The sequence below is a fragment of the Culex pipiens genome, chromosome 2 (assembly GCF_016801865.2).
Source record: "Culex pipiens pallens isolate TS chromosome 2, TS_CPP_V2, whole genome shotgun sequence".
NCBI classification, from domain to species: Eukaryota; Metazoa; Arthropoda; class Insecta; order Diptera; family Culicidae; genus Culex; species Culex pipiens.
In genome coordinates, this window is record NC_068938.1 from 29,799,143 (window position 1) to 29,820,594 (window position 21,452).

The 21,452-nt window shown below is 34.6% G+C and overlaps 1 protein-coding gene across 5 annotated transcripts in view; it reads right to left on the reverse strand.

Moving 5' to 3' along the window:
* Positions 1–21,452, reverse strand: part of LOC120422000 (NPC intracellular cholesterol transporter 1) — an 82,867-nt gene that overhangs the window by 23,186 nt on the left and 38,229 nt on the right. For 4 of the 5 annotated variants that reach the window (XM_039585310.2, XM_039585315.2, XM_039585313.2 and 1 more), the window contains exons 2-6: positions 17,903–18,154; positions 12,980–13,139; positions 12,607–12,917; positions 12,322–12,517; positions 1,965–2,108 (exon numbers count right to left, since the gene is read on the reverse strand). In XM_039585310.2, coding sequence (XP_039441244.1) covers positions 1,965–2,108; positions 12,322–12,517; positions 12,607–12,917; positions 12,980–13,139; positions 17,903–18,154 — 1,063 coding nt within the window. The remainder of the gene's footprint in view (positions 1–1,964; positions 2,109–12,321; positions 12,518–12,606; positions 12,918–12,979; positions 13,140–17,902; positions 18,155–21,452) is intronic. The other variant, XR_005606065.2, reaches the window with a different exon arrangement.

Sequence of the window (21,452 nt, forward strand, 5' to 3'; positions counted from 1 at the left end):
ATTTAACAGGATATGGTTGAATTAATCGATATTAGAAAAAAATTAAAATTGAGTTTTCGTCCGTTATCGGCGGATAAGATTATCGTCGATAGAATTATCGAAATAACGATAACGATAACCATTATCGTTATCGTTAGACGCTAATATTATCGGTTAACAACCTTGAGATTAAATTACATCTTGGAATGGGTACATCTTTTCTGAACTATTGTGACAGAAAAAATGTACACTTTTTTAGATCGTTCAATTTTAAGTCAAAGATAACTGATAAGTACATCTCAGAGAAAAGTCACTCTCACAAGTCAAAAACTTAACAAATTCTTAATTTTTTTTTTACTATTTTTCTTTAAAAATATTGTTTCAAAATTTTCATCAAAAAGCTCAAAGATTGAACCAGGAACGTAGTGTTATCACATCATTTTTGCTGTGCAACTTTCAGGTCTTTTTAGTAAAATATATTCTAAATTAAAAAAAACCTGAAAAAAGCTTTGTGTTCAAAAAATATTATATTGAAAAAGTTTTAAAGAGAAATTTAAAAACGTTATAAATGTCATAAATTATTTATTTAACAAACATAAATTATTTTAATAAAATAATTCAAAGGGATTAGTAGATAAAAAAAAATCGAAATAGTTTGTTTAAGGCGACATTGTTGTTTTGATTTTTTTCATTGATTCCCAAAACTTATTGTAATTTAAAGTTTTTTTTTATATTTCGCCAAAACGTGAAGTATGTTTCCTAAATTTAATTGAATAGTAAAAAGTTATGTTTTTAAAAATTAATTAATAAACTTAAAAAAAATTAAATTTTATAACTTCGAAATTAATGGAATTAATTTGTTAAAAAAAATCACTTGCAAACAAAATATAGATTTGTTGGATTTCAGCTTTTTTTTCGATGAACTACACAATTAAAAATCATGATTACAGTAAGTCTAGAAGAACCGTGTAAATTAACATCTGTTTATATGTTTTTTTTTCTTTTTCACGTAAGTTGAGATAAACTTACATAAAAAAAAGTAGTATTCCATAACAATTTTCAACGTTGTAAAATTACACTTTTTTAATATTGTATCAATTTACTTCTCCACGAATGACTTTTGAAAAAAGCATGACACGATTTTTTTATGTTCTAAAATTTCATGAATAAAAAATATCAATATTTAGAACATTCTTCTTATTGTTTGTATCCTGTAACATCAATTAACCCTTTTAGGCCTGATGACCCAAATATCAAAATTTTTAATACCAGCCTGTAATTTTCGTATGGCGATAAATAAAAAAAAATCTTTCGAAAACTCAGGCCTGAAAGGGTTAAAGGAATATTTTATTTTTTTTATTTTTTACATGGAAACGTGCTATTTTTTCAATCCATTTTGTATTTTTTTTTAGCAAATAAGTTTGCTGGAAATGGAAAACAATTAGTAGAAATTAGCAAATGTCATCAAGCACAACGTTTTTTCAACATTAACATTTATTTTTTTTATGTAACTGGTTGATTACTTGGCGAAAAATTACATAAATCAACAGTTTATGATACAAATAAACAAATATGACAGTTTTTTTAGCAGCTTAAACTACACATAAAGGACAGAGAAGACGATTAGTCACGTGGACACAAACAACAATGTTAACGACAGTGTCGAATGATGAGAATTGAATTACAAACACACGATGATTAGTGCGCTAACAATCCAATGTAAGTGATGACGATATGGCGTGGTGGTGGTGGTGATCCAAGTCAGGTGATGATTTGCATGATGAGCGTGTGTGTGTGTGAATTTAGTAGTGCAGTTTTGTTTACAGAAGTACATCGAATGTTAACGTTAGAAACACTGATGAAGTGGGGTGACAATTCGATTGTGTTAGCACATAAAGAAATGATGTTTTAATACACGAATTGATAACAAAAAAACAACACAAACAAAAAGAGAGGATAAAATAAGAAAAAAAAACTTAACCTACTCGATCTTTTCGATTGCAGGGGCGAATCTTCCCGATCGGTACCACCCAAATCGCCACTGTTGTTATTAGACAGCCCACCGGCCAACCGGCGGCCCACGGCCGAGCGCAGGTCCGCGTGCAAAGTGTCGCCATCCACCAGTAGTTCTGAGGTTTGGAGGGTTGGGGGAGGATTCAGGATGCGCGATTTTTTTGGTTTAGTAAATTTGTGAGGGCCAATGATGCACGATTGGATTGTTTATTTTTGTTGATTGTTGTTGTTGAGGTGTTGTTTAAGGTGTGTGTGACACCAAATGATTATCCAAAAAAGAGAATAATTTGAATATGAAACAAAAAGAGAGAAAAAAAGTTGATCAGATTTTGAATTTTGGTGAACTTTGTTGAGTGGCGATAATGGACGAAATGAATGATGGTTTTGAACTTCGCGAAGAAAAGCTAACCTTAGCATGATCGAGTATTTCCTAAATCTCTTTCTAGAAGAAAATGCAGCATGCACGGAGAGAAATTACTTCGAAGAAAATGCGAACATTTATTGATGACAAATTTCAATTTTCTGAACAAATTTCTTTCCGTGCACAACTTAAAACTGTTAGAGTAAGAGTAGGTTAGTCACACACTGCGTAGTCCGAGCTACCACAACCAAGGACCTTCCCTTGACCCTGTGTGCTTGCGCGTGTAGTTATGCTAGGTTATGTTTTCAAGATCAACCACTCACTGAACTGATAGATAAAGTATTTAAACACACTTTTGCGAATAACTTAAACATGCTGGAAAGTAACATGGGCATCTGTAAGGTAATTCATCAATTATTGAACACCATCTTACTAAAATTTGTAAACTGTTCAACAATTGACGAACTACCCCTCTACCTCTCTCTATGGTATCGCTACAGCTTCGTGGGCACGTAAAAGTGATGTCGATCGCTTTTTGTACAGGCTTTTAATTGGGCACTAAAAGCTGCTAGAGAAAAAAACACTAAACTAAACGCACTCGCCGATGCACAATGAGAAATTTCGCTCAACCCGCGAAGCAAATTGAATTCGAGAGATTTGCACGTGGCGCAGCCATGTGGAACAAATGGGAATTGATTCAATTATGGCGTGGGAAAGAGAGGCAAGCTCAAACTAAACAGCCTTGATTGATAACTCATTTAGCCTCCAGCGCCCGACCAGCCAGTCCCCTTAATCGTTCTATAATCCAGTAGCGGAAGTTAATTTCGTTACACCAGGTGTGGATTACACGAACACACAAAAAAAATCGATAAACTTGTTTTATGATGGCAGTGTCGATACGGTTTTAGCAGCAGAGAGAAGCTCCACGTCAGAATGCAATTTTCGGCTGCAAAATGTCGTGACCTTTGACAAAGCCTTTGTAAACAACCTGGGTTAGATTTTATCCATGACGGGAGGGAGAAACGGGCTTTGTCTCACGAAACTTGCCGTGGTGTGATGGACAGTGATAACCTTTTCCGGACATGCTGAAACTGTCATGGTTTGAACTTTATGTTAGAGAAAGATTAATAGAAAATCATAAATTTACAAAATAAAATCATTTACAAAAAAGTCAGTAAAACAGATTAGGAAGAAATTCAAAATATTCAAAACATTTCAAAAGAAACATGTTTTATAAAAATTTACAATAAATTTTCGATCTATTAAACAACTTTTCTGAAAAAAGTCAACACATGAAACTCATCAAACATTGTAGTGTTTCTCAATTTAAATATGGTTTCGAATTTAGCACTCAAAATCATAAGTTAAATTTTAAATATTTATGATTTTTGAAATAAATTATAAGGGATCTATCAATGTCAAAACAAGTAGATATCATAATTAAATTACAAAACAAAATACAAATCATAACATGGAATGCTTCATACCTTTTGTAAACAGAGAAAATAAATAGAATAATGTCACATCAGGGTGGCCATTCAAATCCCATTTTAAAATTCCTTACTTTTCCCGCCCTTTCTAATACCTAAAAATATGTTTTAATCAAGCCTTTTTTTAATTTTTTGGATTTTACTTTGAAAATCAAGTTGTTAATATTTTGATGTTTTTTTAAAGAGTGTATACTTCATTTTTCATCCAAAAATGTTTGGAAACTCACATTCTCGAAAAAATTTCAAAAAAATCTTAATCTTGTTTTGACAGATCTACAATTTCAATATTTTTTATATTTTCAAAAGTTGTTCAAATGTGAACAGTGAATAATAAAACGAAAAGTACAACAAAGATGAAAAGCATTTAGGCATACTACTTGACATGTAAATGAATTTTTTTTTATAAAAAAATCAATATAGATTCAAAAAAACTGAATCCACATTTTTAACCATTTTCATATAAAAGTTCCACCAACAAAAATTTAAATGATGTAAAAATGGTAAAAAATATCTTATAATTCATTTCCAGTTATCGCTTGTAACAAAATTCATCACAGTTTTAAACATTATTTCCAAAACAATTTTGTGATGGCTTCATAAAATTGGTGATACCTGTTCCAAGTCTTTATTTAAAAAAACAGTATCTAAATCAAAATATTTCTTTTTTCATATATTTAATACTTCATGAATTATGAAAATAATGAAAAAGGATATCTACACTTATCGTACTGAAAATTATACAAAATAATAACCGTCAAAGCAAAATTCTGAAAACATTTCTAATGTTTATTTTTTTTATCTTTTTTATTGTCTTTTTTCATGGTAATCCTGAAACAAAATCAAAATATTTTGTATAGTAAAAGTGTAATTTCAAGCAAAACAATGAAAAAAAAGAACAAATGTTAACTTTTTCGTGACGTGAGCAGTGAATTGTATTGCTTAAAGTGAGATTTATAAAAAAAAAATGAAAATTTGTTTTCTTTTCTGGAGTTTTTTTTTTTTTTTTTAAATGTCCAATAAACCAAATTTCCAGTGTTTTGCTTTTTGTGTGTTTTGAAACCGCCTTGAGTCAGGGGTATTATAAAACACCCAAAAATCAAAAACTGAAAATTTGGTTTATTGGACCCTATCAAAAAAAAACTTGAACCCGAAATTCGAAATGCAATTCCCAAAACCGATTGCAAAAAATTTACTTAAACATTTATCAAAATCCTGAAAAAACATGTTTTTTTTTATAGATTTCCTCCATTTGAGTGACCACCCTGTGTATTATTGACAGTTGATAACAAGCCTTAACAAGGCCTATTTTAAAAAAAAAATCAAATTAAAAAAAAAGGTTTTAAAAATATGAATAAATTGGTAAAAAATATAGTCCAATAAGAAATTACAGTTCAAGTAGACAAACTTTGATGTAAATTCACTTGATTTTGACATACAATTTCATTTTATTTTAATTTCATTCTCATTGGTAGCTTAACCATCTTTTTTAAATTTTATTTGTAGGTTTCTTGATTTAACAATTTATTTTGAATATGTTTAGGACAGAATAAATCTTAATATGTATATTTTTTACTTATTCAATTAATTTTCCAAGTTAATTATACAATTTTCTCCGTCATCAAAATCAAAAATAATTTTTTAAATTATTTATTTTGGATTTCGAAATTGATTTTCAAAAAACATGAACACGATACAAAGCATTTTCTTGGTTTCAAAAATGGTTTTAAAATAGTAAAAAAAATGATTTTTAGGTAAATACTTTTATAGAAAAGTTTTACATTTCTCATAAACACCACATTTAAAATGAATTAGAAAAAATGCACTTTGATCAACAATTTGCGCAGTTCAAAAGAACTAAATCTACTCTGTTGCATTTTCTTTACTAAAACTTTGATAAGCCGTACATCCCAGCCCAGTACGAATGACTGAAAAACCTGCATCGATTTAACAACAACCCCCATCATTTTCCCGCGGAGGGGAGTTGCTTATTAAATCGCGTGTTCCGTCCATCGCCTCACGACATCGTCCGGGAAGGACATCCCATAATTTCCGCGTGACTTCCTGCCTTTTTACGGTGCTCGCGTTTATTTTTTCTGTTTTGCTCCCACGACCAAAACGATATTTATAACATTTTGGTCGTGACAAATAGCGTCTAGCGTGTGTGACATCGGGGAAAATCGATGGAATTGCACTGAACTTGACAGTGAGAAAACTTTGGGCGGGAAATTGTTGCCCTTTTTTTCGCAATCGCGTGAGGTTCTTGGTAACCGAAATCGTACTTCTGAATGCCACTTCAAGTTCAAACTCGAATTCGAATTGTAAATCTTACGCCCCATCCTGGTTGTGTCGGTTTCCTCTCGATATCGATAAATATTTATTCACATGAAATGATTCTGAGCCGCTGCCTGTCTGCGTGATCAAGCTCCAAAATGGAGCAGGCACTTATTTTCGTCGTCGTCGTCGTCTCGTTCGAATACACGTATCCAGATATTTGAATGTGAAATCTCCTTCTCCTCTTGCTCAAGGGGTCACCTTTTGGAAGTTGATTGATTCGGCCGAGATGTGGTGGCCAGAGTGACGACATGCAAATTTTATTCGTGTTATTTACTCGAATTCGACGAATTGCTGTACGAAGTACATCGTCCAGGCTGTGAGCAAAGTGATGAAAATAGCACTTTAGGTGAAACTGTCCAGCAATACTTCAATTAGCGTTACGCTAAGTGAGGAAGACAAATCAGGGACGGGCTAGTTTTGTTGAACCGTGTTGACAATTGTTCGAAATGGCATTTTGACGAAACTTTTTATGATTTTTTAAAAGACAAAATAATTTTCAAAATTTCCTTTGAAAAACAAATTAAGCTAGTTAAAATTTCAAAGGAAAAACTCACAAAATTTAATCCAGCTCAAATTAAGTCGCATCGAATTACGAAACGCAACGACGATTCCGGTGATTCACACCGCAAAACCTCCAAGAAATCTGGCCCCGCCATAAACAATAATATATCAAAATCGCTCGCGTCAGCTTAAACTGTGGCAGCGCTTATCGAGCGCTTTCTTATCTCAATCTAACCGCACCACGGAGAAGCTCATCGTCGTCAAAGGGTTGCACAGCTGCAGCAAGTAGTATTGAATCGCGATATTATCGGCATCGGCGAGTGTGTTTTTATTTCAGTTTCTTCCGTCATTCTATGAAACGCGTTGACTAAGAATCGCGCAAGGATCGTACGAACGCGTACTAGTACTAAAGGGAATTTATACACGCCTTTATTGACTACTGATAAGCGCGCGCGCGCGATATCGTGAACCCCTAAAGATGAAGGAAAAATGCTATGGGAATATGTAACAAAAACACTTGGCTAAATTTAGAAGGAAAATAAATTAAACGTTCTACTATCTACTATCTGACTAAAAAAATAAATAAAATGAGGCAGACGAGTGGGATTTGTTTTCAAAACTAGGTGAATCAAGAGTTTAGATTTCAAAACTCAAGGCTCCAAATAAGTTGCAAACTTCAACTCGCTTTGGCCAATCGAGGTCTAGACCTCCGTACAAATCGCTGGATAAAATAATCATTCCGATAGGTTGAGTTGTGACCGAGAACCAGCGAGTTGAAGTTATCTTTCCAACTAACTTAGAGTCTTGGGTGTTCCAGTGTTTGGCATGGTGGCTACTCTTCGCTTGCTGTCAAATAACTTTTTTTTGTAATTCCGTACATTTGTTTGATATTTGATTATTAAATATATTTACTCTCTCGGCATTTTTATTTTTGCTTTGATCAATTTAAGCAAATCAAACTGAATACTTAAACTTGGTGTCTCAAATGAAAAACGGCAACTTTTTATTTGGTTGAAAATAAGTGTTATTCCACCATAAGAATGTTTCTTTTTTTTTTTTTTTTTTTTGGGAGGGTGATTTAGCCGCACATCGTTGATGTCGAAACCTCTAAACTGGGCCCTCGTCCTGTCACGTCCGTCAGTAGTCTTGTCGTACATTACAACTAGAATCAGATCTGCCAATGAATTAGTACACTTCGACCAAATAAACACTGACGCTGTATGGATCTGACTCAAGAATAAATGCACAGTTGTGTGTTATTCATAAGTCCAAAATGTTCAATTATTCATATAAGTCCAAATTTTCATTTGCGGATAACTACCTAACTTGAATTGAATACAAGATTTAAAGCAACCTATCCGAAAGCTACTCTTATCTCAAATCCCCGACATTTTAATTAATAGCCAAAAAAAACGTTTCTTTTAAAACCTGTCTGGCTTCTTTTAAAAAACAAAAAAAAAAAAAAGAATAACAGTTCATATTTTCCACGTCGTGAATTGAAAAAGAGACGACCATTTGATCGTCAGAATTCCAGTAGATCCTCGATTCGCAACAATGGTCAATACAATTATAATCCGACAACCGTTAGTTCAACAGATCAACGAACTTAGTCCGATATCATTTCACTCAAATTTCACTATTGATTGATCGAGACTTTATGGAAATTTTGACAAATCAGAATGGTTTTTATGCTACTTGAATGAAAATCACCGATTCTGATAGAATTACTAAATTCACTGTTACTAATTTTGTCCCTAAATAACTAAAGGCAAAGTATAAAAAGTTGATATTTATAGTTAAAATCCTAAATTCTACAAAAACTAATTTTTTAAAAACCAGCATCCTAACCTGACACCCACATTAAGATAGGGAAAAATCACATATGTAGCGGTTCATTGTACAAATGTGATATTTCCACTATCGGAGAACCTCCTTGTCTCGATGACAGCTTACCGGCCATCGATTAAGCCCTGAGACTGCGCCAAAGTGGGTTCTCGCAGCATGAAGTGGTGTCCATGTGTAAAAATGGAAGCTTCAGCAATATACTGAACACTTCGATTTTAATTCCACATCGAATCAAATCATACTCTTTGCCAAACAAGCATCAAACCTATGACACTCATTATGACAAAGCCCAGGGAAGTGTTATTCCACCATAAGAATGTTTCTGAAAATTTAACTTTAAATGATTTTATTATATTTTTTTTTTATTTTCTTTTCTAAAACGTTATTTTCCATTTCTAAACCCTTAGAAATCAGTTTTTTTCAACGTATTAATTTAGGTAAAATTTAAGATAAAATTTATGTAGGGAGCACTTTCTTGACTCTAGAAACAAACATTTTTGTTTCGTAAAAAAGATTTTAGACTAAGGTTTTTTTCGACAAACACTGCAAAAATCTCAGGGGTATTTTTTTTAAACTTGAGATATTTAATTATTTTTATATTAATTTAAAACATTTTCGGTGCTGTTGATAAAAAATGATAAATAAGCCTTTCTAAAATGTTCACTCAAAATTTTCAAAATACACACCGCGACATTTTTGAAGTTGACGTCAGTAAACGCTTCAATTTCGTCAAGGTATGATAGATTTGGGCTCCCTGAACACGCTCCAAATGACACAATTGAATTTTAGTGAATTCCCGGCATATAAATAAAATTGTCAATTTTGGATGCTATGGAATCATACTAAACAACCATGCGCACCCTCTTATTTTTGCTACCCCACATAGGGGCAGGGGGGGCAGAATGGACCATGGGGGCAGAACGGGCCACCCTTGGTTTTGGGCTTTAGAATGGATTTAGACCAACTGTAAGGCAAGGGTCTTATAGCATCACCATACCGAAAACGACGTTTGAATTCATTGTATTTTTCGAATTATGAGCAAAAATGTAAATTTATTGACAAAACTACGCAAATGTTGTTTATTTCAAGGTTTTTAAATAAGCTTTCTGAAAAGTTGGATTGCTTGAAAAAGTTTGCTCAATGCTTATAACGTTACTAGATGTTACTACCAAGGTATACAAACAACAACGGAACCTTAAAATCATTTAGAGACTTGGTGGTGGAAGTGTTAAATTAAAATCCACTTGGGGGCAGAATGGACCACCCTTTTCCTGCCTTATAAAAACAATCAAAAGTTATGAAATTTGGATTAAATGGATTATTTCACTCCTGGTAGCTTCACAAATCACGTTTAATGCAACATTAGTTGATTTTTTAGTTGTTTTGATGATTATTTGTAAAAATAGTGTCTTTGTTTTTTTTAAGTTACTATTTTTATAAAAGTGATCAAATTTCATGGAAACTATAATGGAAAGGGCCCTCAAGTAATTTCTTATCACCCTTCAACGTTGTATTAGAAGAAATGGCTTATTTTCTAAGGTGGCCCATTCTGCCCCGCAGGGTGGTCCATTCTGCCCCGCACCCTGGAAAGTTAGTCGAAAAAACTTTTTTTTTAAAGTGGCTCAAAAATAGTTTTAAGTAAACAAATTTCATAAACCAAGTATACAACATTGAAGGGAACATTCCAAAGCATAAGCCTACTACACTGGATTCATAAATTTTTATGTTTTTCTATGGTTTTTGGTGCATTTTCCTTAGGCGGTCCATTCTGCCCCCCCTGCCCCTACCTTAACGATAATTCGGCGTTTACTGACATCAAGTTCAAAAATTTCAAGTTGTGATATCAATGAATTTGTGAAAAAAAAATTAACCTGAAATTTCACGTTTTTCCAATCTGATTCTTTAAATAAAGCTCTAATTGATTTTAAATACTAAAAAAACGATTAACAACGTATTCTGTATCGTTTACAATCGATTACACAAGTTTTTTTCCTATCAAATATATTTTTTAGAATTTTTATAAAGGATTTCTGACCACACACACCTTTAGTATCTGGCTTTCTGGGGGGGGAAGGAGGCGAGAATGGGATGAGTAATTTGTGGGAGGAGGATGGGGTGGGGCAGGAGGAGCAGGAAAGATGGGTTTGCAAGTGAGATTGCCGAAGACAGTGGTGCACGGGTGGGGAGGGGCGGAGGGAGGATGGGGCGTGGTGAGAGAGTGGGTTTGCACAAGATGGATGTAAAGGGAGTTTTGTTTTTAGAGAGATTGTGGTACAAAGTTTTTGTGTGTTTGGTTGTTGGAAGTTGATTATAGGGTAGTGTTTGTTAAGATAGGGATATAATAGTAGTTATGTGATGAAAGATAGGTTTTGTTTGGTTTGTGTTGTGTGGTTAGGTTTTTAATTGGTTTTTGGTTGTGTGGGTTGTATTGTTTACTTATTTTGTGGTGTTAGGTTGTATGGATTGTTTATTTTTGTGGGTTTGGGTTTGGGAAGGATTTGAAGTGAGTGAGTTTGATGGTGTGTTAGTTAGGTTTTGGGAGATTATTAGTTTTTTTTTAGTGGTTGTAGGTTGTTTTTAGTATGTTTTTATTATTGGGTTGGGGGGAGGGGTGTTGTAGGGGTGTGTTATAGTATTATTGGGATTGGGAAGAATTGTGTTATAAAGTGATTTGATGGAAGGAAGGGGTTGGGGGGTGTAGATGTTGGTTTTATGTGGTTTTTAATGTGGTTGGGGGTGTATTTAATAATATAGTAAAAGTTATAATTGGATAATGAGTTTATTATTTTTGTGAATTACAGTCATGCTATCTGGTACGGATTTATCGCAAAAAAAACTTGTTTCGGAGGCGAAACACACTTTTAAAAATCGCTCCCAATCTTTTCTAAAAAAAAAATCAATCAGTTGAAGATTTTTTGTGATTTTCATTGTTAGCACCACTTAAATTAATTTATTTCGTTTTGTTTACAAACATTGTTCATCTACGAAAAGTGATAATTCATTTTTCGACGTGTGACGTTACATCTGCAAGTGTAGTAGTGAAAACGATGTTCCACCGAATAATCCAGATGATGAGTTATTCAGTTTCATTTTACCGATCATTCGTGCGAGAGAGAAGAGTCATGTTTGCTTCCGATTTTTTCTCTTGATGAGCGTCAAAAAAATTTCTTTTGATGGAGATTCTTCCATCGCTTTATGCTGTTATTAAAGATTTGCAAAATATCAATGAACTTGAGAAAAAAAAATCATAAGCTTTTATGTTTTGTACCGATCTGTTGGTCCAAAAATTCGTAAAAAAAAAATCTTTATATGATTAAAAGCGTTGTTTTATGTATTCTGAATTGTTTACAAATAAAACAAACGCCTTATTTCATTAAAAAAAAGAGAAACATTTGACCTGATTTTCAAAGTTATCGGTCATTATTAATTTCGCAAGCAGTGTAGCCACCCTTAAAACCTTGTCTTTCTAAGAGATGGATATTTGTTACGTTTTTAAACGTTGAATATTTGCTCAGATTAGAGTAAGAGCATTTTTAGTAGCTTAAAATTGCTTTTAAAATTGATCTGGAATGACTGTTTTCAACAAAAAAAAATGTATTTAGTAAACCACACGCGCACTCAATAAAACCAGATAAAACTAATATTCGAAAATAAGGGTTATGGAAAAATCTCACTCTCCCTAACTCCCAAAGATGACCGCGACATGAAGTTTGCTTTCTCATGGTTGGATGGACGAATGGATGGATGAATGGAGTGGAATGCGAAACAACCCGAAAAATCGAACAAATCTCAACTTACCGGCACCATTTCCGCCGGACTGGCACAGGCACGCACCAATCACAAACAACCCACTGCACACGAGGAACACCACGAACATGACCACGGCATACCCGTCGTACCCGTAGATCACAAAGGGCTGGGGCGGTGGCGACGGAGGCGGTGGCCGCGGACACGACAGCTCACAGTCCACACACGAGCAGGCCGGCGTTTTAGCCTGTGAACAAGCAAAAAAACCCCGGCGAAAGGTCATCTCTGCTGTGGTCAATTTTCCCGGGAACCGAGCGAATTTAATTAAAAACTTACGTCCAACTTTTCGCTGCACGGAACAACCCGTGGATTTAGCGGAACGAGCTCCTGCTCCTCCGCCGCCGGCACTACCGGTTCGTCATGCTCGATGTAATTAATCTGGAACGGTACGTACGGGTTGCCCTCGGTCGTGCCCATGTACGTGAACCACTTCCGGGCGCTGCACTTGGACGCACCCCACGAGCCACACATCAGATCGAGCGCACGGCGTCCCGTTGACGGACTCGACACCGCACTGCACGAGTCGTACGTTCCGTTCATGTACTGACCGGTGATGTGCAGGTCTATGTTGGTGATGTATTCTTTCTCTGAAAACAGGGAATATGGTTTGTTAATGTCAAGTCGACTCATTTCCCCTCAAAAAACTTACTGGTGTCCGTGTTCATCTCGGTCGCCTTGATCTCCATGAACTTGGACTGCTGCGGGCTGCAGGTAAAGTCGCACATGTGCCGCACCAGGTTGGCCATGCAGGACGGACAGCGGGCCAGGAAGTTGGCCGCCAGCTTGACGTTCTGGTTCAGGACGTCGACCTGGAGCGTGAGAGAGGGAGGAATGGAAATGTGAAAAAAACAATCAATCAAATGTTTAAATTTATTGATTTTTTTTGGGTGCATAATACGACAGAAACGTGCAAAATTAGATAAGTTATGGCAATATAAATGACTATTACTTTTACAATCAAGAGAGAACCTTATAGGGGGAGGGGGGGCAGAATGGCCCGCCTAAGTAAAATGCGCCAAAAACCATAGAAAAACATGAAAACTTATGAATTCAGTGTAGTAGGCTTATGCTTTGGGATGTTTCCTTCAATGTTATATACTTGGTTGATGAAATTTTTTAGCTTAAAACTGTTTTTGAGCCACTTTAAAAAAAAAGTTTTTTCGACTTTTTTTCCAGGGTGCGGGGTAGAATGGGCCACCCTGCGGGGCAGAATGGGCCACCTTAGAAAACAAGCCATTTTGTCTAATACAACGTTGAAGGGAGATAAGAAATGACTTAAGGTACCTTTCTAACATAGTTTCCATGAAGTTAGACCACTTTAATAAAAATAGTCACTTATCAAAACAAATTTTTTGAAAATAGTGTTAATATGTTGAAAAAGGACACTATTTTTACAAATAATCATCAAAACAACTAAAAAATCAACTAATTTTGCATTAAACGTGATTTGTGAAGCTACCAGGAGTGAAATAATCCATTTAATCCAAATTTCGTAACTTTTGATTGTTTTTATAAGGCAGGATAAGGGTGGTCCATTCTGCCCCCAAGTGGATTTTAATTTAACACTTCCACCACCAAGTCTCTAAATGATTTCAAGGTTCCGTTGTTGTTTGTATACCTTGGTAGTAACATCTAGTATCGTTATAAGCATTGAGCAAACTTTTTCAAACAGTCCAACTTTTCAGAAAGCTTATTTAAAAACCTCGAAATAAACAACATTTGCGTGGTTTTTCTAATAAATTTACATTTTTGCTCATAATTCCAAGAATACAATGAATTCAAACGTCGTTTTCGGTATGGTGAAGTTATTTGACGTCCTTTATAAGACCCTTGCCTTACAATTGGTCTAAATCCATTCTAAAGCCCAAAACCAAGGGTGGCCCATTCTGCCCCCCTGGTCCATTCTGCCCCCCCTGCCCCTATCACAAACTATAATCATGGAAATTAAAAATAACGTATTTGATCTATGAGAAATAAAGGATTGTTTTTTCTTAGTGGAACAAAAAAAACTTTTCCAAACAAGAAAAAAAAAATGAATTGAAAAACACCAATTCAAAGGTGAAACAAAAACTAAAGAATGCTGAAAGAAATATGACTGACAATGATCAAATCTATGAAAGTAAGAAAAGATTTTAGATTTCTCATTTTTCTCCATTTTAAATGCCAATTGTGCATGATTACAAAGCATTTCAGGTGGAGGACATAAGGGTAAGTAATAATGCTTAACCTATGCTTACCTTCATAGCACAATTTATTATGAGATGAATGTTAGAATTCGGATGAACTTATGTTTTTCTTCCTCAGTCAACATACATATTTTAATTTAATTTTATATTCATGAAATATATGAAAAAGATTGAGACTATTCACAGGATAATCAAGAAAAGCTCTAAATTAATGCTATGTAGTGAAATACTTTTCAGAATTTTTCACAAAATTGCAGTATTAATTAAGTAGGGTGCCCAGAAAAAATGACCCCCTGCCCCACAAGCGGAAAACGATTTTTGGGTAAAAAAATAAAGTTTTTCATGCAAAAATGACATTTTTAAATCGCTTATAACTTTTTAGGATCGAGTTTTACAACTTTGGAATGTTCTACATAGTTCTAGAGCATTAAATTTCCAATGAGAATCTCACTTTTGGGAATATTTGGATGCAAGCAGCGCTCCGTGCAGACCATACCTTAAGAAATTTTGTTTTTTTTTCGAACATTTTCTGATTGACCGATTTGGCTAATATTTGGCCCAGAGTATGTACTAAAATAGCTCAAGGAACAATATTCAGCTTGTGGGGTGAGGTTTCGAAAAAAAAGTCCTATATATTGGGCACCCTATTATCTAGTCTAGTAGTTTTTTGCATTCCTAACTGTGGTAAAGCTCTAAAATGCACTTTTCACGAAAAGTTCGAAGACCCACCTTCATGTATATCAATCGATTCAGCATCAAAAACTGACACTGACAAAAACTGTACACGAACGGGTCCAACGTTATTCGAAAGATCTCGTCGAGACATGGAAAAAAGTCTTCTGTACCAACTATCTAAACCCCGGGGTTCAAAAGTTAGTTTGAGAATTTTGGGTAAAAATGTACAAAAAATCGAATTTTTGCTATTTCTAAAATCATTCATAAAATCTCTATTTTATTATGGATTTCGATCATCTTGACTTCATTCGACGCGTATCAGCAAAAACTGTGAGTTCTGATATGTCATAGCATGATTGAATCATGACTTTTCTTGTTTCTATCCGTTTGAACCGATTGTGCAAGAGGCATACCATAGAAACAAGTCGAAACTTCAAGATTATGAAACCGAATCTTACCCAGACTGCTTCAGTGAGTATGGAAGGCTACAGTGCAATGTTGTAACAACTTATTGGGATGTTCTGAGTCATCCGAGAACCCCTTGGAGTTAAGACCGGTGAGTCAATCATGAAGAAATATGTGGGTTTCATGACAGAAGTTTTCATATAATATTTAATTCAAACGTTGGCAAAGTCTAGTTTCAAGATCTTTCTTTTATAGCTTTGCAAACATTTTTTATTTTTGTGATATTTTACGATTTTTTAAATAAATTTTTGTGATTTCACGAAACAAAAAATATCATTTTGATATTTAAAATATTTCAACTCTCTAAGTTCCATTTTTTTCGGAAAATTATATTTTTTCCATGTTTATGGTCATTTTGTGCAGCTTTTGATTTTCGAAAAACTTTACTTCTTTTGATTTATGTTTGCTTGATGCATCTTGTTTAGATGATGTTTGTTTCTGATAGTATTCGGTTTACTCTACCACTTCCTATCATTACCTGTTATTATGTCATCAAGTCTTTAGAAATTTATAATTTTTGAACATAAAATTGTATTCCAGGGAGGCCACTAGATTCTGATTTTCAAATGCCAAATTTTTCCCGGTTTTCTCCCGAGACTCCTGAGAATTGTGTAAATATCTTTACCGGAAAGCAGGAAATGGCTATCAGGACGTTTTGAAAAAAAAACTGGGTAGAGAATCTTATAAGATACAAAGTTTAAATACAACATTAATTTAATGTTTGTGCCAATTTTTTAATTTTTTTTTTAATTTTCGTATAATTGGCTGTAATTTTGTTACCAAAAAAGCCAATTTGCATTATAAGTTCGGTATTACATTTTTTGTAGTACAATTCATATAATTTTAGCACTTGTCAAAAAAATATTTCTAAGTGCTACTGTAAAAATAATTTTAAATTGATTTCTTTAAAACGGTTTTATAATCAATTTTGTATCTTTAGAACCATTGTAGGTAATGATGAGAAAAATTCTATTAAAATATTTGAATTCTTAAAAAATAATCCGTTTTTTAATTCTTCCTTCACATTACAGCATAAACAATCATGATCATGATATTTTTTATTACTGGAAATGCCATCATTAGAGTTATAACACAAGATGGTTTAAATTCATTTGGCAGTTCCCCCCCAAATTGGTCCAAAGAATCAGGGAGCAAAACAATTTTTTTTTTCAAAAAACTTCAAAATTTTAATGAAAATAAAAGTCAAATCACCTGTAACAATCTAAAACGCATTTTTCTACCATTGATAATCGTATTTCGCATGTTTGGGCTGGATTTAAAATATTTTGAATGTTTATGAAATTCCAATGTACAGCACCGCAAAAACTTTATTTTTGGCAAAAAAATAAATTTTCGTTAATACTTAGGTATTTTGGAAACTAATGATTGCAAAACAACTGGACAGGTGTATAATGCATTTTTAAACACTTTTCTCATTCAATAATGCATTTTTAAACACTTTTTTCATTCAAATGTTAAAATCGTAGCTCGTAAATAAAAATTTTATTTTTTTTTGCCCCCCTCGACTTTGGTCAGAGTCGAAGGACATAAACTTCAAAAAATATTTGCAACGGCCTAACTATTATTGTTTTACCGGTTTTCCAGTTTTTTTTCGAGGTGGCCACCCTGACCGTATTCTCAACCTGATAAAGTTCAATTTTTTGGGGCTTCAGTATGAAGTGAAAAATTTAACAACAATTATCAAAAGTTAGGACAAAAACTCTATTGAACTCAACGTTTAGTCTGAAAATAACAGATGCTTAGCAACAGCACAACACATAACAATTCCAGAGTAAAATCGATTCAAAATTAAATTACTTTGAATCATTCATCCAATCACGCAAGACAAAAATAGCGCATGTCGTTGAACTTGTCCGCTCCTCATTGTAAACAGTAAGCAACCCCAAAATAAATAATTGGCACAGCCCAAACACTAACTGTACTAATTAGAAAGCCAGTGTGACCAACTATTCCACCCTATAATCATCATCATCAAAGTGGAAGGAGCGCGGCGAGGGGAGCGTTTCTGTTTACGTCCACATCGTCTGACCACATCGGACCACCGCTAAACGCAGACGGAAGCAGTTTTGCGTTTCATTGCCAAGGGAGAGAGCGATTTCTCTCCGAAGTCGTTGAATGCTAACTAGAATGCAACTCATTGTTGTGTCCAAGTTTGAGATTTTCCCTAGGCCTAACACGACTTCTCACGGTAACTTTCCACCGCGGACGAGACTATAGCTACTGACCTGTTGTGCGTCACAGCACGTGACGGCGTCGTCCACCAGCAGATGTTTGCACCACACCTGGAGCAGGTCCCGCGTCCGGTCGTCCACCGGTCGGGCGGTTCCGTTGTACGGACAATACTGGCTGGTTTGCAGGCTGGGCGAGCCCGCCACGTTGCACACGCCGTACCAGACGCACGTGCCGTCCCCGGTCCTCGCCGGGGATGTTCCTCCTCCGCCGCCGGTATCATCGGCGATTGTGGTTTGTGCGAGGGACTGTAGAAAAAGAAGAAGAAATCAGGTTAGTAATTGGTATAGTGGTTGATGGGCGGGGATCAACGATCCGTTATCTCTTATCAGGGAACGACCGAGTCGACGTCAACGTGTGTGTTTATTTAGTTATGAAATAGTGTTCGAACGGGTGACGACCTTGAAAAAGGTGGTCCCGTGTGGCGCCACTCTTGAACTATTTACTTGGGGGAAGTTCAAATAAACAATCGTAGTTATAGTTTTGATCCAGATTTGAAAGCAACTTTATGATTTGTTTAGATCGTAACCTTTAAATGCAGTTCTGCTAATCCGTAGTGCTTTTTCAGGACCACCCTGGGCAATCCCATCTCCTGACGCCATCGTCATCATCACCGGCCATCAATTTGGTTTATTTATTTGCACTTTTCGTCTCAGTCTGCACCTCTCTGGTCTGGTCTGATCTGGTCTGGCACAGGACCAAAAGGTTGAAGTTACTATTTTATAACCATCAACAACTGCGACGACGACGACGACGCCACCGTGGCGTACACGGATATTACCCTGCTGGGCGGGTTAGCAAAAATGTAAACAAAAATTCTACAGTTGAAGACGACGGCGATACCTTACGGATCTCTAACAAGAAGTTCTAATTGCGTGGGGCCATCTAGGTCAACGAGAGGAAATTGCGCCCAGGGTTGCGCAGCTCATCTGGACGAGCAAATCTCAACCTTAAATCGCCTACGGTTGCGTGCGGAATGATTTAATTGCCGGAAAAGGGGCCGGTCTTCAATGACCGTTAAGGTGAAATTCCGGGTAGGCTCGTGTATCAATTTCAGCGTCGCGGCTGCGCCGCCGACACTTGTACAGATTCATGTCACTCTCGGCCGCAGAAGCGCTCGCAAGTTCGAATTCCGTCACTTTATTGAATTAAATTAGTTGGGAAATTGTGACGCCGCCGCCGCGGCCGGCCAGCGTAGTACCAACTAACAATATAACAAAAGTCAATTAGTGACTGATTCAAGCTGCTCGGGAGCAGACCCGCAGCAACGAGTTCATAGAGCAAATCACACGACGACTCATGTGGCGCTGACTTGACTTGGTTGACATCCCTACAATTAGGTAGAACGGAGAGATTCTTGGGTCGCCATAAACATGCCGTAATGGTGGTTATTTAGTTAGTGCGTCAACCATTCTGGGATTTTTGGTGATATAATGTCAACGAAATGGCGAATTAAGACAGCTTGAAAAAAAGTCGTGGAAATTTATTGTCACAGACAAGTGGCGTTAATTTTTAAATGAAATAAAGTTTAAATAAAAAATATATTATTTTTCAATAGAATTCATAGAATGAAATAAAAAAAAGTACCAAATTCCTAAATTCTAGGAATTTTGGCTCCATTCCTAATTTAGTAATTGGGTTTTTTGGATTACCTAATAAGAAAAGGAGGCAAAATTCCTAGAATTTAGGAATTTGGTACTTTTTTTTATTTCAGTGTCAGGATATAAACAAATGTATTTCTTATTAACAAAGATGGGGAAATTATTTATGGCTACTGAAACTTGACGGCGCTGAATATTTTTAACAAATATAAATTTGACCATATTTTTAATTTAAATATCACATGAATTCTCAGTCGTCCTCTAGTATGGGTTTTAATCAGACCCATAAAGGACAGATAATAAAAAATTAATTACTGAAGAAAAAAAAAACAGAGCCATTCTTCCTACAATGATCAAAATTAATTTTTGTATTTTTTTATTTGGATGAAACCTTATGAGTACTTTTTTACGAAAAGGCTATTGGCATATCCCAAAATCTGTATCTTTAGAACGGATTTTCTAATCGATTTAGTGTCTTCGGCTGGTATTGCTAGGTAAGTATTGCTAGGGACTTCTTAAAAAAATAAAACTTTGAAAAATATCTACCCATTTTTTTATTCAATCTTTCACAAAAAAAAAGAATTTATTGATAATTCTTCTTTATCGAAGTTTTATATAACAAAAATGAGGTTTTTTTTTGTAGAGCCTTAATACCACTGCGACCAATTATAAGAATATGACGTTGGTAAAAATTCATTTCACAGTGTGTGTGTAAAAATTCATTTAACAGTTTCTTTAAAAAAAAATCATGAATTTGCATACTGACGAAAAAATGCAATTAAAAACTACGTTAAAGAAATTTTTATATCGTGCAACATTTTCGAATAAGTGACAAAACTGTTTTTTTTTGTAAAATACGCTGCTTTTTTAGCTGTAGAAGTCATGACAAAGCATCCCTGATTTTTTTTTTCGAATGGTCAGAAAATGTCCATAATGAAAATTTCATCTTTTTCCAAATTTTCCGAATTCATGACCTTTTTCGAAAAAAGAATGGCAGCACTGACGAATGAATTTTGACCAAAAATTAAATGTTTGTCATCTAGAAAATATAGAAAAAGGATAATCATCAACAAATTATATTCTGCGCTATTGATTTTTTTCTGTGAAATGATGAATTAGAATTTTTTTTTAGATTGTGAGCAATTCTTTACCAAAACCGGAAATGGATTTTGTTAATCTTTTTTTATTTGGCTCTAACTTTGAGGGGGCCTTCCCTAGGACCAAAGAAGCTATTTTTGTGAAATTGGTTCACCCATTCAATTCTCCAAGACTCTCCATACAATTTTAGCAGCTGTCCATACAAAAATGGTACGTAAATATTCAAACAGCTGTAACTTTTGAGTAAATGTTCTGATCAATTTGGTGTCTTCGGCAAAGTTGTAGGTATTGTTGAGGACTATTTAATAAATTGCCGATTTTTTAATTAACTTTTTTTTACAAAACTCAATTTCACAAAATTTGTATTTTTTTGATTTTTGAAAAATCGGCCGTCGTGTCACGATTTTTTGAAAAAAAAGTGATTTATGGAAAAAATTGTGATTTTTTAATGTAAAATTGAATTTGTAGGCTCCGTTTTCAAGATATAGCCATCGAAAGTTTGACTTTAGAGAAATATTCGCAGTTTTTCGATTTTTAAAAATAGTGACCATGAGTGACCATTCCTAAATTTTTTTTTTTGAAAAGGTTAGACAATTTGCTTTAAAATTGTATAAGAGACATTGATTGGACCTCTGGTTGCTTAGATACAGCGGCTTAAAGAAAAAGAAACAGGAAAATTCTAGAGTTGTTTTTTATTAGGTCCTATAAACATATAAAAGAATAGTTTATTGGTCCTTTAAAAAAAAAACTCTGGAATTGAAGTTTTCTAATTCTCACCCAAACAACCCACCATTTTCTAATGTTGATATCTCAGCAACTAGGGGAAATATACCCATTTTAATCACTC